At 46.2% G+C, this 17,651-nt stretch overlaps 1 protein-coding gene across 1 annotated transcript; it reads left to right on the forward strand.

The window, feature by feature from the left end:
* The first annotated feature begins 14,049 nt into the window (after positions 1 to 14,049).
* On the forward strand, positions 14,050 to 14,529 carry LOC135878150 (histone H2A-like). Its single transcript, XM_065403733.1, has one exon. The coding sequence runs from the start codon at positions 14,050 to 14,052 to the stop codon at positions 14,527 to 14,529; it is 480 nt and encodes a 159-aa protein (XP_065259805.1).
* The last annotated feature ends 3,122 nt before the right edge of the window (positions 14,530 to 17,651 follow it).

A 17,651-nucleotide genomic window follows, 5' to 3' on the forward strand; every position in this document is an offset into this window, starting at 1 on the left:
CGCTAGTTCAGCGGTTGGCAATCGAAGTTCTGGGTTCGACTTATCGCGTCTTGTCTGGACGCGATAAGTCAAACCAGGAAGTGCTCGCCGTCGACTGCGGTACTCCAGCTAGAGGAGAGGAGTACCGCGGAGTTGACGGGGGAGCCTGCCTGCCGCGTGTGGACCGAGGTAAGATCGAACTAAGGTACTTCGAACTTCAGCTACGTTATTCACGTAGCTGAAGTTGCGTACCTTAGTTCGATTTGGGGGGTGAGTGTAGACCAAGCCAGAGTTACTCAACTATGTAACCTGTGCTAGGAGAGCATGGCTCTTTGTCTCCTTCTAGTGGCTGTTCCACTTAAAAGGTGTCTGAGTCTTCTAGCAATGAGCCTTAAGGGAGATAGTCCTCTAGTTCAGTGGTTTTCAAACTTTTTTTTGGTGACCCAGTTGAAGAAAATTGTTGATGCCCGCAACCCAACAGAGCTGAGGATGAGGGGTTCAGGGTGTGGGAGGGGGATCTGGGCTGAGGCAGGGGGTTGGGGTGCGGGAGGGGGTCAGGGATCTGGGCTGGGGGTGCAGGCTCTGGGGTGGGGCTGGGGATGAGGGGTTTGGGGTGCAGGAAGGGGGTCCGGGTTTGGGGGGGGCTCAGGGCTGGGACAAGGGATTGGGGCATGGGGTTCGGGCGCGGGCTTCTCTCGGGCAGCTCCCAGTCAGTGGCGCAGTGGGGGTACTAAGGCAGGCTTCCTGCCTGTCCTGGCACTGTGGACTGCACTGCACCCCACAGGCCAATAGGAGTGCAGAACCGGTGCTCAGGGTGGGGACAGCGCATGGAGCCCCGTGGGCCTCCCCTCCCCACCTGGGAGCCAGACCTGCTGCTGGCCACTTCCAGGGCACAGCGCGGTGTCAGAACAGGTAGGGACTAGCCTGCCTTAGCCAGGCAGCACCGCCAATGGGACTTTTAACGGCCTGATCAGCAGTGCTGACCAGAGCCGCCGCGACCCAGTGCCTGACATTCTGCAACCCAGTACTGGTTCGCGACCCACAGTTTGAAAACCACTGCTTTAGTTCAAGTAGTGAATGCTTATAGCTCTGAAGGTCCCTGGTTCAAACCCCAGCGTCAACCCAAACAGCATTGGTTCTACCTGGCTTTTGCACTTGGGTTTTTTGAAGGGAGGTGTAGGCCTTGTAGCATTTTGATCTAAGGTTATAATGAAACCTGTTTCCTGCCTTCTAGGTTGGAACATGGACACGTTATGGCCCTAACATCTGTGACACTGGAGTAGTTGACACTAGCTTTCTTCTTTGCTCAATGCACATGGATTCTGCCTGCTGCTGCAGTTTGGAGGATAGCACAGACCTGCTCAAACTCAAGCCCCTGATTGAGCAAACCTCTGAACTCTGGGGAAATTCAGCCTGGGATTTGTAGCTAGCCAGGTACTTTGAGGGTTGGATCTAGCTCCCGTTGATGCCAAGCTGCCAAACTCCAAAGGGTTAGGACCTGTAGCAAATTCAGAGAGCTCTGCAACCCTTTCATGCCTGAGGATATGTTGCAGCTATCCCGGGAAGAAGCCTGTCTGTCCCTTGCTGGGTGCAGCTCCTGAATAGCTCAGGAGGGGATCACCTCCTGATTCCTGAATAGCTCTAGTTGTTATCCCTATAGAGCACACCTGGCACTAAGGCCCTTGTCCCCTGCTTCAGGTATCAATGAAGCAGGAGCAGTAAGCAAACAAGTGGCATTTCACTCCACCCCTGGTGGAAAGGGCCCCAGGCTGGTTGCTGCTAGTTCAGCAGCATTGTCTGACCCTGGTGTAGAGAAGATGCTTGCTGTGTTGCAGTTGTGTCACTGCAACTGCTACCGACACATTTTGCTACCATGAACAGTCACTGGCCTGTAAGGATGCTCTTTTCTGCAGCCGTGTCATAATGTGCTATCTTCAATGGTAATCCACGGGTAGTGTCACAATTTGCTACTTGTTTCTGACACTGCCCCGGCAGGCTTATCAAAGGATCAGGTGCTTGTGTGTTCCTGTATCTCCAAGTCAGGAATGGTTTCATGGGAAGGGTCGGATCTCACAGGTGTAGCTCAGTGTCACAGTGGAAGGGATGAAACAACAGGGAACATTTTCAAGAGTGCTTAGGCAGCGGCCCCCTTTTACAAAAGAGACTTAGGAGCATAAGCCCCCTTTCCATTCAATGAGACTTAGGCTCTTAAGTGCCTCAGGTCTGCGCTGCACACTGGTTTTGTATCACAATAACTGCATCGGTTGGGGGGGCAGGAGGGGAGCTCGTTACTAGTATACACAAATCAGTATAACCCCTGGTGTGGTCGCAGTTATGCTGGGATAAAGGTGCTTATACTACTACAGCTGTTCCCCTTCCTTTACAGGACTAAATTCTGCTGGTTTGAAACCTTTATCCTGGTATAGCTGCGTCCACACTATGGAGGTGGGTTGTAACACCTTAAGCACTAAAATGGCACAACTTTTGTGTGTGGACAAGGATGAAGTCACTTTTGAAAATGGCTCTTAGGCTCCTAAATCGCTTTTGGAAAATTGACCAAACATAGCTAAATCCAGAACTCAGCCTGCCCCCAGTGGTACATAAACATAATACATTATGTGCCCTCAAAGATACAGCCTGTGCTTGTAATATCTGTCACAATCACATCTTTTAAATGTGATGTATAATAATAAGCCAAATCAGGGCAAGCTGATTTGTAGGGTGGCACACAAGTTTCGAACTCACCCTTTGTCTTTTATGTTTCCATCTGAATTTTACTAGTGCATCCTACCATGTTTTTAATGTCACATCAAGGATACCAACAGAAATGCACTGAAATAAAAATAACAACTTTGGGAAGCCGTTCATCTTCCCCTAGGATACCCTGCTTAGCCAAGAAATTTCATATTTGTTCTGTTCCTTCAAAATCTTATTATTTTATTCCATATTGGAGGGTAATTTGCCTTTAAAAGCTTTTCATGTGTCACCACAGTCGTTTTTCCTAAATATTGTAAAGATTCCCTTTACCCATTTAAATGTATGTAGCTGACATACATTTGATCCTTTGGGGGATATTAAGTCCTAAAATTTCAGATGTATCATAGTTTATTTTGAAGCCTGATACCTGATCTTTGTTTTGTTTCCCCTTAACAACCTACTTAGATTTAGCTCTATGCAGTCAGGCGGGATAATATTAAACACATACACTGGGGTGTAGATGATATTCATAAACAATAATTCAGACGTCTCCCTCAATCTCTACAAGGCACATCCTGCCAGGCCCACAGGACACAATAAAGGGTGGATTGGCTGCCATCAAAAGAGTGTCACCGAGAAACCACATGGGAGAACAGTACTAAGGAAAATACTCCAGAAGAGGGGCAAAGGAGGGTCCTCTGTTATTATGGTGCCATTGGAAAGACTCCCATTGGCTTTGATGGGCTTTGGATCAGGCTCTAATTTCTCAAAGGAAACCCAGCCTTGATTTGCCAAAATTGTAGCTCACTAATTCCATATGAGAAAATGACTTTTTAGCCATCAGCCCCAGTGGCAATGTTAGATTTCCGCTTTTTTAATTAGCCTAATGAAGCTTTAATATTTGTCGTGTGCTCTGAGGGCTGTTTACAGCCTATAGAGCTGTTGCTCAGGGAATCATAGCTTGCCCTTGTGCTGCTAACATTCATTGTTTTGTGACCGTTCATTGCTGCTGTTATATAACTCAAACTGATCGCACTTCGGGCCTGTCCTTCTGTTTCCTCTCTTCCTGCCTTACTCTTCCCTTTCCTGGCGATGTGGGAGCTGCCCATCCTGAATTATTAGCAGCTCTGAAAAAATCTGACCAAGCAGTAGAAGATCCTGGCCTTATGTCTTGGTGGTTGTGACATTTTAAACCTTAGTTGATGTGTGAATGCATCTTTTCAGTTGTGAAACTTACTTATATAGTGAAACGTGCTATTAGCACACGTTGGGCCTGGACACAGCCTGGACCCTGCTGTAGGGGATTTTGTGGGGGATGGAGAGAAAGGGGGTTCTATTCAGATATCATTCATGTCTGATCTAATGTATCAAATGTTTGTGTGGTGGACTCTTCCCTTCCTCTTCTGGACTGCTCAGACCCATCTCCCCTCCCACTCCCATTCATAAGCCTGTAGCATCTCTGGGGTGACCATACCAGTGGCTGATGTAGAAAAAGCAAGGTAAGGAAAGTATTTTTAGCTGCTTTTAGTGCAAGGTAGCAGCTGGAAACAAGGCTGAGACCCAGCACCATGTGACCAGCCTGTTCTCTGCAGATCACCAACAAGTGTGCCTGTTTAGGGACCACACATCTAAGAGTGAAGCTAAAGCTGCAAGGGACCCTTCTGCACGAACTTAACGGCTCCCAACCATTGCAGCCCCCATCACTGCATGTTACCAGGAGGCCAACCAAATTTCCCCTTCTATAAACTTTAAAAATAAATAAATGCCTCGGCCCTAATATTTGGTTGGCCTGATAGCTTCCTTGCTAATGGCCTGATCCCTCCCATGCCACGGCAATGACTCAGGTTTCTGTGGCGACTGCTGGTGGTCAGAACTCCCCAGGAATGTCCTGGGTAGGAAACGCCTTCTGAGTCACCTGCAACACAGCTGCAGCACAGGCTTTCCCTAGAAACATCCCTCTGCATTTGGATTCTGGAAGGGATGAGAACATTTATCTCTAAGGAAATGGAAGCTGTGACTAGAGGGAGTAGCCAAACATCTAAGTCTGCTGGAATAACAACGAGGAGTCCGGTGGCACCTTAAAGACTAACAGATTTATTTGGGCATAAGCTTTCGTGGGTAAAAACCCCACTTCTTCAGATGCATGGAGTGAAAATTACAGATACAGGCATAAATATACTGGCACATGAAGAGAAGGGAGTTACCTTACAAGTGGAGAACCAGTGTTGACAAGGCCAATTCAGTCAGGGTGGATGTGGTCCACCCTGGGTAACTCCCTTCTCTTCATGTGCCAGTATATTTATGCCTGTATCTGTAATTTTCACTCCATGCATCTGAAGAAGTGGGTTTTTCTACCCATGAAAGTTTATGCCCAAATAAATCTGTTAGTCTTTAAGGTGCCACTGGACTCCTCATTGTTTTTGTGGATACAGACTAACACTGCTACCCCCTAAGTCTGCTGGGTATTTTCCTCGCCTCACTGCCAATGGGATTCAGGCTGTTTACTGAATACACTAGAACTTGGGGTCAGTGGCACTTTGATAGGCCAGGTGTCCCAGCTGATGCAGTGAGCCAGAGACTAGTGGTGCAGTGACCACATGCGCTAGGGTAGCAGCTACTCTGTGCTCAGTAATAGCGGTCCTGGGACTCTCTCATCATCTTCAAAAAGCACCTAATAGCCTTAACTGCCTCCCCGATGACCTCCAACAAGGAAGGTCTCCTCCAACAGGCACCTGTAACCATGTAGCATCCCCTTGTGTGGCACCGTATAATGATCCATGGCCTCATACACAAAAACAGCTGTCAGGCTAAGTGGCAGTGGGGGGTTTAGAAACCATGAGCACATGGTCAAAGTCCCTTACTTGAGCTACAGGAGACGCTCCCTTAGCTGCTGTCGGTAATGGGACTCGGAGATGCCTTTTTGATCAGCAGCTGGTACGTGATACAGTTACAGGCCGATCAAGGCTTGAGGAACTTGTTTCTGTCTCATCCAGGACAGAGCATATATTGCAGTATATTGCAACTGCAGTGTGAGCCTGTGCCATGGGGCAGGATCTGAACCCAGGCCATTCGCATTCACTAGTGGTGGAAAAGAGCACGTCGCAGCTTTGCTAGCAGAGAATGAATTTACACCTCTTGTGTTCTTTGTACAGAATCAACAACATAGAACAGAGCTGAATACAGACTGCATGTACAAAAACATGGGCTAACACATTTACTACCTACAATATAACACTGTTACGGGAGGGATCACGAGCTGGTGCTGTTACACAGGGTCTTACAAGTTATTTTTCCTTTTGCAGAAGCAGCGTACAGGCTTGGTGGAAATGCTGCATTGTTGGTAGCTTGGTGAAGTTAGTTCTTTGGGGGAGCTTTTGCAAACAGCAGGGGCGATTTCTCACAGCCTTAATCTCTCTAGTGAGAGTTAATGTTGGGGTAAGTTGCTTGCGAGGAACTGGGCCTTGGTGTTTGGGTTAGGAGTTCTGAATGAGGGGTGGGCCTGGGTGTTGTTTATGACCACCTCTGTTCCAGGACTGGTGTATGGCTAAATAAAACAAGTTACAATAAGAAAATATGCAGATTCTGTGTCGCCAATTTCTCCCGCAGTGGGAAGCCAACCTGCAGGATCCTAACACCTCCCACCAACTAGAAGAAGGGTGACAATACATGATGTATTGAAACTATTTATACAATTGTATATTGGTTATTCCTCTATCTACGAGGGCCATGATAGTTCTATACTCCTAACTATAATAACCAGGGGATGGATTTTCACTGGTATTGTAAATAAGCTATAACCAGCCAGAAATGTAACAATTGCTGCTATCCTGCATCCCAGCTGCTTGAGGGTTATAGCAGAGATCGAGCCCAAGTTCACCTGATCGCCCCCCCATAGAACAAGACCCTACCACTAGAGTTAAGAGAATCTCCATTAGCTGTAACCAATATCAAGCTTCTAATGCACAGACAAGTGGTTCCATTTCCATCCAGTAGATAGCAGTGGCACACTAGCGTAGGGTGGCCAGATGTCCCGATTTTATAGGGACAGTCCCGATTTTTCTTATATAGGCTCCTATTACCCCCCCACCCCCATCCCGATTTTTCACACTTGCTGTCTGGTCACCCTACACTAGCGTGTACGTTACCAGGTGGAAGTGGTCAATGCCTAAGAGGCCATAAACTTATCTGTCCCATACGATGTGTAGGTACATAGAGCCCCCAAGCTCTGTTGAGACCTCTAGGCACTAGTGTAATACTAAATAATAAAAGATGGGTTAGTGACAAATTCAGTTTGGGGAACATTTTCAAAGAGCGTCCTCTTTCTTATGCGTAGAAGAGAATGTTAGGTACAAGGGTGGTGGGCTTGGTGCCAGAGACCGTCTCATAAGCTCCCAACAATGCCAGCCCTTTGAGTCTGGGCTCATCTTGTTTCCAGGTGAAGTGAGAAAACACCATAGCGTGAGGCTGGAGATTTTGCCTCTGACTCTCATGTGGCTCTTGCTGTATTTCATCCAGAATCCCAAGCAGCTAAAGCATGGGGGGAGAAGGAAAACACACACATACCTCACCCCAGTGCTATTTCCCAGTGATTTAGCAGCTGTATTTTGCCCTCATGTTGTGGTTCCCTAGAGTGGAGATGCGTTGTGAAGGGTAACGCCATGTGGCTGGGCTATGACAGCCTGGTGTATAAGGGGGTGAATGCACGACCCTGCAGTTACAAGCAAACTGCACTTTTCCAGCTGCCAGTGAGGGGCCGAGCAACTCAACGGCCTCTCCCTGAAGCACAAAAGCCCCCAGTGACAGAGTGACTTAGGGACCCCTGTCTCAGCCACCATTTTACTGTTAGTTTCCTGGCTGCATCCCCAGCTGCTGAAAACCTGCACAGCTCCATTGACTTCAATGGAGTTACACCACTGTATACCTGCTGAGGGTCTGGTACTCTGTTAGCTGAGATGTAAATCTACGGTCTGGAGCACCCATGCCCTTGAAAGCTCCCATGGTTTGACTGCCTTTCAGGATCTGAGATCACTGTTCTAGGCTAATAGACACAAATACCACTCTATATATTTTCTGGCCCTAGGTTATGAAGAGCCCTGTACAAAGTCCTCAGGCAGACCTCTGTAACCTGCATAGCATACAGGCAAACCTCTGCCCATATCAGTCCAAAGGCACCCAGACCCTTACAATTTGGCTGCCCTAGGTAATTGCCTGTGTGATAGAGGGCAGCCAGATTTTAAGGTTTGCCTGTATGCTATGCCGGTTACAGCCTCTGGAACGGAAGCTGAGACGTTTGCAGCTGGTGGAGTGATACAACCAGGTGGCTTTGACAACGGGTAAAGGGGTTGGCTCAGGACACTTGTCTCTGAGGCAGTGCAGGAATGTGGGGTCCCGCACATTCATCTTTAAAGGGGATAAGTCATGGTTTGGAACATTATGCGGGGCAGACCCTATTGGGCTGTTAACCGATCCAGAGCCCCAGAAGTGTGGGGCAATTTATTGCTTCATGCATGGCACATGGTTGGGTGCCACCCTTGGGTCTAGTTTTAATAATATTTTAAAAATCCCATGCATTCTTTTGACAAGAGTTAGACGTGTTTTTCATATTGCCCTGGCCAAATTCCAGCTTGGCTATTTACATTGTGTACCACACAGAAATTTCATCTGTCATTCAAATGGAGAAGTTATTACTCACTTCCATTTCTAGCGCAGGAAACAGGTTAAAGGGACTTTATCACATCCTAGCATTCAACACAGCCAGGCAACATTGTCATGCCAGACATTGTGAGGTGTCACTGGGGCTCTATGAGACTCCACAGGCGGTGTAAGTGCTAGGGAGTGTTTCACACTGTGTATGCAAATACAGCTGGTTGGAAAATTGATTCTTTCTCTAAAGAATTTCAACTTTTGTGGGGGAAAAACAAAACAAAAACAAAAAATATCCACCCCATACCTGCTGAAAACTGTAACCTTTTTGGTTTTCTGCTGAAATATCTAAAATTTGGAGGGAAATAGACACTTTACACAACATCTCTAGTTTCACCAAAACCCCAGATTTTCATCAAAGACATTTCAATGGCAGATTTTCTACCAGCCCAATTTGCAAGCTGTTACTAGAAGTTGCAGCACAAACGAATGAAAAAGGGGATGACCCTGATTTTGAGTGACACAAATTGTGATCTCCGCCCAGAGCTGGTCCACCATCAAACTGGCTGCATTTTCCTGGTAGGGGAGTGACCCATGCGCACAACCTATAAGGATTTTTAGTGTTATGATCCCAAAATGCCTTTCTCCTTCAGGCTGGGAAATATATGTTGTCTCTTCTAAGAGTAAAAAGAACAGGAGTACTTGTGGCACCTTAGAGACTAACAAATTTATTTGAGCATAAGCTTTCGTGGGCTTCAGCCCACTTCTTCGGACGCATAGAATGGAACACACAGAAAGAAGATATTTATACATACAGAGAACATGAAAAGGTGGAAGTAGCCATACCAACTGTAAGAGGCCAATCAATTTGAGATGAGCTATCATCAGCAGGAGAAAAAAAACCTTTGAAGTGATAATCAAGATGACCCATAGAGAGAAGCATGAGGAGAAAATACAGTAGCTGCAGTGAATAGACAAGGTCACACAAAGTTTTGTACATTGGCAAGAGGAATTTAAGTGTGTTTGGCTTCTTCCAGTTTAATAATCTGATGATTAAAAAGTGGATTATCCTGACAGTGTCCCTTTGAGAAACCAAACCAGAGGTTAAGAAAAGGCCCCAGTTTTTAAATTTAAAACTAGAACTTTCCCATGGGACAAAGATCATCATTCCGAAGGTTTTGGACATTTTGTTCTCTTCCGCTGATAAAAATGATGTGTGAGGGATGCAGACTAAGCAACCCCATCTTGGGAGTTTGGGAAATGGTGGGGAGTAGAGGGCTGTATTTACTACACTAATGTGAAACAGTGCAAACACTGTCCCATGGGCCCTGATTGTCCAATGCCTGCACCTGACACAGTCACTTCCACCTGTGCAAAGCGGGCGTCACAGAGTATCATTCTGACATAGCAACATTCTACCTCCCTATCACACTCACTCTGTCCTGGGGGTGAGTGGAGTGGAGACTCAGGCCCCGGATATACTGAGAGGCACTATGGTAGTAGATTCAGTCCTCTCACTCTGAAGTCAATATAATTATTTAGAGAGTGCTGTTAGGTGGACATAGCTCTTAAAAATAACCCTGCCGAAAGCAGCTTAAATCTAAGCTCCCATTCCTGCAAATACCTGTATTCATGTGATTAGTCCCTCTGCAGTCAGTGGGACTAGTCATGTGAGTAAAGTTATACATATAGAATCATAGAAATGTAGGGGGACCTCAAGAGGTCACCTAGTCTAGCCCCCTTGCTGAGTCAGGACCAAGTAAACCTAGATCATCCCTGACCGTTGTTTGTCTAATCTGTTCTTAGAAACCTCCAGGGACAGGAAGATCACAGCCTCCCTTGATAACCTGATCCAGTGTTATACCAATAGAATAAAAACCAGCAGGATCTTATTAAGAGGGATACGGCAAGGATGCCACATTTATTGTAAATATAATGATAAAGCAAAAGATAAAAGTAAACAACGTTGTTTGACCACTTATTCCTATCACTACTTATTCCTTATACACACACACACACATATAGATAGATAGATAGATAGATAGATTTATTCACACAATCATTCATTCAAGTTCTGTATAGGTGTTATAGTTACCAGCCTAGAAGTTGCTCATGCCAAGTTACTGGCCAGGTATCTTGGTCATGAGGATGGAGCCGAGTCTGTGTCAGATGCACCTGATGCTCCTGGAGGTTGGCAGCAGAACCAGAGACTCAAAGTCATCAGTCTTGAGAGTCCATTCTTATAGGATTTAATTCCTATATTAGTCTATGGGAGCTGTTTCATTCTGCTGTTGCTGACTCAATCAGCAGATGGCACATTCCTGGTGGCTCCAAACTGTTCAAAGTTTGTGTTTCTCATCCTTCCAGGTGATGGGGTGGATCCCAGTTTACCCTCCGGGGGTTCTGGTGGTCCACTTGACACATTCTTCGGCCGATGGATACTCCCTTTCTAGGCTGGCACCTCCCTAACCATTCATGTACATTAAGCATTCATCAGCATACATTACATATCTTAACCATATTTTAATTTACTGTCTCCACCACTTTCGGGGTGTGTGCTAATTCATTTGAGACTCCCGGCCCTTTAATCACAAAGGGTGGGGGTCTGTCCTAGGAGCCGTTGAATGAAGTGAAAGTCACTTAACAGCTTATAGTGTTTGTTTACATTGTATCAATTACTTCAAGAACAAAGTCAATTAACTTGTTTGTAAGTTTTACATAGTAATAAAATATCTTTCACAGGATAGATATAATCAATGGTTTCTACAGACAGTAGCTTACAAGTTTTAACAGAAGACCCAAGAGATTTTTGTACTTGGTGAAACTGTTGGATTTTAAAGTGTGGGGGGGAAATTATGAGGGGGTCACTGTCACTTGGGGGAATCACTGTTAGTACCTTCTTTAATATCCCTACACCAGTACTTAACTGTACATATAGTTAGAAAGCCTTGCCTACTCTCTAACCTAATAGGTCAGGTTTTCTAACCCTTTTATTATTTTTGTTGCTCTCTTCTGGACCCTCTTCAAACATCCACATCTTTCTCAAAGTCTGGCCCCCAAAACTTGATGCAATGCTGCAGCTGAGACCTCAACAGTGCTGAGCAGTGCAGGACAATTACCTGCGGTGTCTTAGATACAACACTCCCATTAGCCTTTTTTTGCCATGATATCACATTGTTGGCTTATATTCAATTTGTGATCCACTATAACCCCCAGATCCTTTTTGGCAGTACTACCTCCCAGACAGTTATTCCCCATTTTTTATTTGTGCATTTGATTTATCCTTCCTAGGTATAGTACTTTGCACTTGTCTTTATTTAATTTCATCTTGTTGATTTCAGACCAATTCTCCAATTTGCCATAGTTATTTTGAATTCTAATCCTGTCCTCCAAAGTTCTTGCAATGCCTCCCAGCTTGGTGTTATCTGTATGTTTTATAAATGTACTCTCCAACCCATTGTCCAAGTCATTAGCAAAAATATTGAATAGTACCACACCCAGGACAGACCCTTGCAAGACCCCACTAGATACATTCTCACAGTTTGACAGCAAACCATCGACAACTTCTTCTTTCCCAATCAACAAATTGACCAGCTCAGTTTGGGTTTTTTTAATATTTTCCTCTACTTACCATCTCCCTTTACCTCTCCTAGAGTTGGGTGGGGGGGAGAGATGAATGGGTAGTCAGTAATCCAGGTGCTGGCGACTAAGTATTATGGAAGTGGAGCTAATGAGGCACTTACTGCTGAGAAAGTTAAAAAGGACCAGCTGAAAGCTACCCCCTGAAACATTTGTTGGCTCAGACAACAGGCTACTGGGAGGAAATGGTGTGGAAACCTTAGAGGTGACATATTGACTTACTCTTGTCTTTTCTTTAGTTCTTTTGCATGAAGAAATTGTGTTCTCTAGGGAGAGGATTTCTTTTCCTCGGGTAGTATGATGTTGGGAGGGATTTAATAAGCAACAGGAAAGCCATAAAGAAAAGGATTTGTAAGGTGAAAAGCTACTGCTGTGGATTGCTGTAATATTCTTTGTTGCCAAAGGGGGCAGGCATAGCATTCTTTCCTAAACTCTGACTTGGGATATGGCTGTCAAACTCCTGCTAGAGAGAATGCTGTTAGCATAGTTCTGCTGGCTCAGACAGAACTTCACCTCGACACTAGTAAACCAGTAAAAGCGTGGCCTGTGTAAAGGTGAGTATGTATGGTGGCTGGCAAGATGGTACTATGTGCTTGCTAACTGAACAGCTACCTTGAACTGAGTCTGCACTTCAGGCTTATGCTCTTATGTTGAGTGCCTAACGAAGTGGCTTGGCTCTTTCTTTCTTTCTCACCTTCAATTAACTCTTTAGACCCAGTGAGCTTTGTATAGGCAATGCCTCTAATAGCCTGTAATTCTGGGTGCTGCTTATGAGTGCTCAGCGTGAGCTGCTCAAATCCATACAAATCTGAAATTTTCACCTTGGTTCATAGTGGGCATGCTCCATGGCTTAACACAGGCATTCACAGAGTCGTCCCCCCCCCCCCCCGCGCACACACACAAATTGTTACCTATCTTTATCCTATAACTAATTCCCCATGTACTAGGGGGGGGTCTGTGTCACTACAGCAGATGTCATATCAACAAGGCTCTGGGGGCTTTCAAATTCCAAGGTGTAGGGTGAGACCATGGTTTTGCATATTCAGTCTTACGGTGCCCCCTCAACCAGGTGTTACGCTGATTAGCGGCTCCTAATGTCTGTCTCTGGCAAAGTAAGAGCCCCAAACGTAGGTCTCGAGCTCTGCTCCAAGGCAGTGTAATGAGTGGCACCCCCAGGTGTCACAAATAAGCCTTGGTGTGGTTCCACCTTGCTCACTGCTGGGTGCAGCAGCTGAAACCCCTGAAGCATCTGCCCCTTTCCCATAGCAAAAATAGCTACTGATAAAGAAAGACCAAAGGGGCAAGGGAACCTCTTCTCAGGCTATCTGCTGTAATCAAAAAGCCCTCCTTTCACAGATGGGTCAGCAAAAAGCACTAGAAGGCCCAGTCTACAACTCTCCAAGAGCTATGTGTGTGTCTGAACTAGACTTAAATATGGCTTGTCTGGCTAGTATGGATATGGGATGGGGAGGGATGTAGGTTCTTGGTTTGTGGGGGAGGGAGGAAAAACAGATAAAATCTACAGGAAGAGCCTAACCCCTCAGCTTTCCAAGCAGACTCTTCTACCCCTGTGGCTTTGTTGTCCCTACTGATAGCCTGTTTGCTCAGCCACATGGGAAACTGTCTCCAGCAAAGGGGAAGGCCTTCAAGGTATGAACTTCACAACCTATCTGGGCTCCTCTACAGGACGGTGGTGCAGTAGGTGTTCAGAGAAGCTGTGAAAAAGAAGGGTTGGGGTAGATAAACTATTCTCCCCTGCAAAGGGCACAGACCAGAAGAGCAATACCTGTTCCTTCACATACTGGACAATAGCTGGCACCCAGCCTCGGACACCAGAACTTCTCTAATGAAAGCTACTGCCCAGGACACTTACCCTTTAACTTCCTGTGCTACTGACCTAGGCTCTCACTTATTGCACAGGTTATGAGTTGTGACCAACAGATCCCATGGTGTACAACATCCCTCCTGCTTCCAAGGTGAAGAGTAATAGTAATTGTGCTGCTACATTGTCCTCCACTAACCATTTCACCATGTTTAGAGTGTTGGAATGTTGGTTTGTTCCTACTGGGGCTTCTATCTAGTTTAACACACATGCTCCCAAGTTTCCTGTCTCTTGTGCCAATGCAGCACTGGGTGACAGTTCACTCTTTCTTCCAGCCTATTGACAGAATGTCTGGACACGGCAAGAGGAAGGCAAAGCCCTGGTCTTCAAGATCCCAGTCAAAGAGGGCTGGTTTGCAATTCCCCGTGAGCCGTGTCCACCGGTACCTGAAGAAGGGGCACTATGCGGTGAGAATAAGCCCCAGTGCTGCAGTCTACCTGGCCTCTGTGCTACAGTACCTGAGTGCCGAAGTGCTGGAGGCAGCAGGGTACGTGACCCAGGCAAAGGGGTACCACCGCATCATGCCAAGGCACATCCTGCTGGGCATTAAGTGTGATGATGAACTGCATAAACTGTTCAGCCATGTGACTATTCCCCAAGGAGGTGTCCCGCCCAGAATTGAGAAGCTGCTTCTGACCAAGAAAACCAACAAAAAGTCTGCAAGTAGAAAGAGAGCTGCCCCCTGCTAGTTCCCCTCCAGCTGAGCCTGGAAATGAGGGGTGGGGTCTGGCTCACTGAGACTGGATTTCTGTGCTACAGGCTTCACTTGGTGCCCTTGGTTTGTGTATTGCTGCTAAAGAATATTTATTCAGATTGGTGATTTGTATAATCTTTGATATATGAAATACAGGTTTATTAGACTATCTGGCTCTTGTGAGTCCTATTTATGCAGTAGATTGTAATAAGGAATCCAGCTCTGGTCTGTATGATTTAGAGGAAAAATGGTTTTGTGTCCTGGTCTAGTGCCTTAGCCATAGGAGATCTGGTTTCAGTCCTGATTCTGATACAGGCAGAGCCATCCCTTAGGTATGGCAAATCGGGGCAACCGCTCCGGGCCCCGTGGGCCACCAATGCGATTGGCTGGCGGCGGGTGCAGGTGGTCCCAGACATGATGGATTGTCACTTCCATACTGGGTCCCGCACCCCCCACAGGGATGGCCCTGGATACAGGCTTCATTGTGCTCTCTTGAACGAGTTATTTAGGCCCAGAACCTCAAAGGTATTTAGGCACCTCCCTCCCTTGAGGATCTGGGCCTTAATCTCTGCCTTAATTATCCCTATTTTATAGGGGAGGAACTATTCCTCTTTCTTGTCTACTTAGATAAGTGCCTTGTACAATGGGGCCCTAATCTCAATTGGGGGCCTTCAGATGCTCCCATAATACAACCAGTAATGGGGATCTGGAGGAAGGGAGGCCCTTGCAGAAAACTGGTATTTCCACAATCCTACAGCAGGGAAGTGGGGAGAAGGGCCGTCTTGATACAAGGCAGGCAGAGAACAGAAATGCCTTTGTGAGAGGTGTCATGGTGGTCTTGCCCCCTCAGCTAATGACATTAATGTGCTGTGAGCAAGGCTACCCCAAACCTAGGTGAGAATGTTCAATTGGCCCAGAACGAGGCACAACTCCTATGTCACCAGTGTAGAGTCTGAACCATGTGGTTACTGCCAGAGGGGAGTCTGGTGTGACACTAGGTTGACTCCTCCCTGGGCCTTGTCCTAAGCATGTACAGAGGGTGTATTATCACTACCTGTTCAGTCTGCTGTATCCAAGTGTCATGGCTACCTCCAAACAGGAGAGGATCTGACCTTACCTAGGCACTGAAATATCTGTGTGCTCCTCTTTCCACTTGGACCTAGTGTAGCCATTTTTTATTCCCTTACTCTTCCCTTCTCCTTCAATTTCTTCATTTCATGCTCACTTCTGCTCTGGCCCCAGACTCTGACCTCCTCCCACAGTGCTCTCTGCTTTATCTCCACACTCTGTCCCTGCCCTCCTGTTCCTCATCCTTCTCTCCCCCTTCCACCTAGCACTGATCTGAAAGAAGTTGAGGACTGTGGGTTCCCCCCACCCCCCTGCTACATACACAGTGATTCCAATAGGTTGGACAGGAAGGGGACTCTCCCTGAATCAGGAAAGGAGGTGGGGGAACCTGGCTCTCCCAAGCTCTGTGCCCCCCCCCATCTAATTACAGTCCCACCCCCTTACTTTGACATGTGCATGCACTTAAAATCTGCCTCTTCCTTCCTAGTCATCACTTCTTCCTTACATTTTACTACCCCTTTGATCTGTGGATGGAGACGGCTCCCTCTTCTTTAGGCTCCCACCCTCAGTCTAGTGTCTGGCTGGAAGCTAGTCCTCCAAATAAATATAAACTCATGGAGATACTATGTTGAAGAATGAATAGTGATGAAGCAAACCAACTGGATTTATTCTTTTACAAATCTAGGTAGGCCTTGATAAGCTAGTTGACTTGGGCCATTGCCTCAGATCAAGTGTAGTATGATGTCAAGGCTGATTCCCCACTCTGGCAATTCAAGTGCAGAAGGAAGGGGGCCACAAGGATTTTAAAAATTAATACTGGCCACTCCAGGCTTGTATTAAACTCCCAAGGTTACAGCTTTTTTCTGACCTTGGTTTGGTAAATACTACCACCACCCAAATGCAAAACCCCTGTCAGATCCCAGGAAGGTGCACTTAGGGATTCCTTCCTGTGGGGTATCCTCAAGTGCGCGCGTGTGCGCACACACGCACACACGCACGAAATTAGCTGTTGACACCAGCTAATTTAACAACATGCAGAAACCAATTAGGACACCTAAAACCCAATCCTATTCTTAAAGGTAAATTTTATTAAAAACAAAAAGAAAATACATTTGGAACTTAGGCTTTTGCTAGATTTTTAAAAGAACAATTCCAAAAATTAAGCACCCAAAATAGCTTGCTTGGGGGTTCAGCTTAAAGGTTACAAGCACACAAAAGCATCTGGTATTAGCACAGAGGAGTCCACAAGCCTTACAGAAAATGAAAGAAAGAAATTAATTGTGTCTGTCTAAACATTCCCTGCCCCAGTGAATCCTTCTAGGTAGGGATGATGAATTTTCATACCTGGTCCAAACTTTACACAGCATTCCAGCTGCCCCCATCTCTTCAGCCCAGAGAGAACAATAGAGAGACAAAGGGAAAACTTCCTTCCCATTTTAAAAAGTTCTAGCCTTCCCCTTGGCTCTTTTGCTCACGTGCCCACTCCCTTTTCTTTATGTGGGGGACTTTTTAACCCTTTACAGGTAAAGCAAGCAGCCACCATGAGGGACTTTATAGCTGGCTGGCTGGGTGCTCATAAAAGGGAGCTCCTCCTCCCTTCATTTATCACATGAATTTATTATTCTGCCCCTTGCTGGGAGGAGGGATACCTCTAGTCTGACTCAGAGGTGAAGATCCAGTTATGAGGTGACCATCCAATAGATATAGCTGCAAATGAATTTCCCTCTTCTTTCTCTCCCGCCCCCCTCATTGGCAAATAAAAGAATATCAGACTTCACATGGTGGTGTACCTAGGCCCCTCGCTTACCAGTGTATCCTAAGGAAGGAAAGAGGATTGGACAAGGGTCTTTCTTTGTTCCAGTTCCTTGTATGGAGGGCATGTCCCAGTGCTGAGGCATTTAGGCTAAAAGCTTATGGGAAATAAGGGAGGGATGAGGCAATATGCCAGTATGGCATGATTTCTAGGCTTCACTATAGAAACCTCCTTAGCGAGTGTCTTTTAAACAAGTATACTTGTGGCTGGAGCCTCTAGAAGGGCATAGCCTTTGG

This window comes from Emys orbicularis, chromosome 4 (assembly GCF_028017835.1).
Source record: "Emys orbicularis isolate rEmyOrb1 chromosome 4, rEmyOrb1.hap1, whole genome shotgun sequence".
NCBI lineage: Eukaryota > Metazoa > Chordata > Testudines > Emydidae > Emys > Emys orbicularis.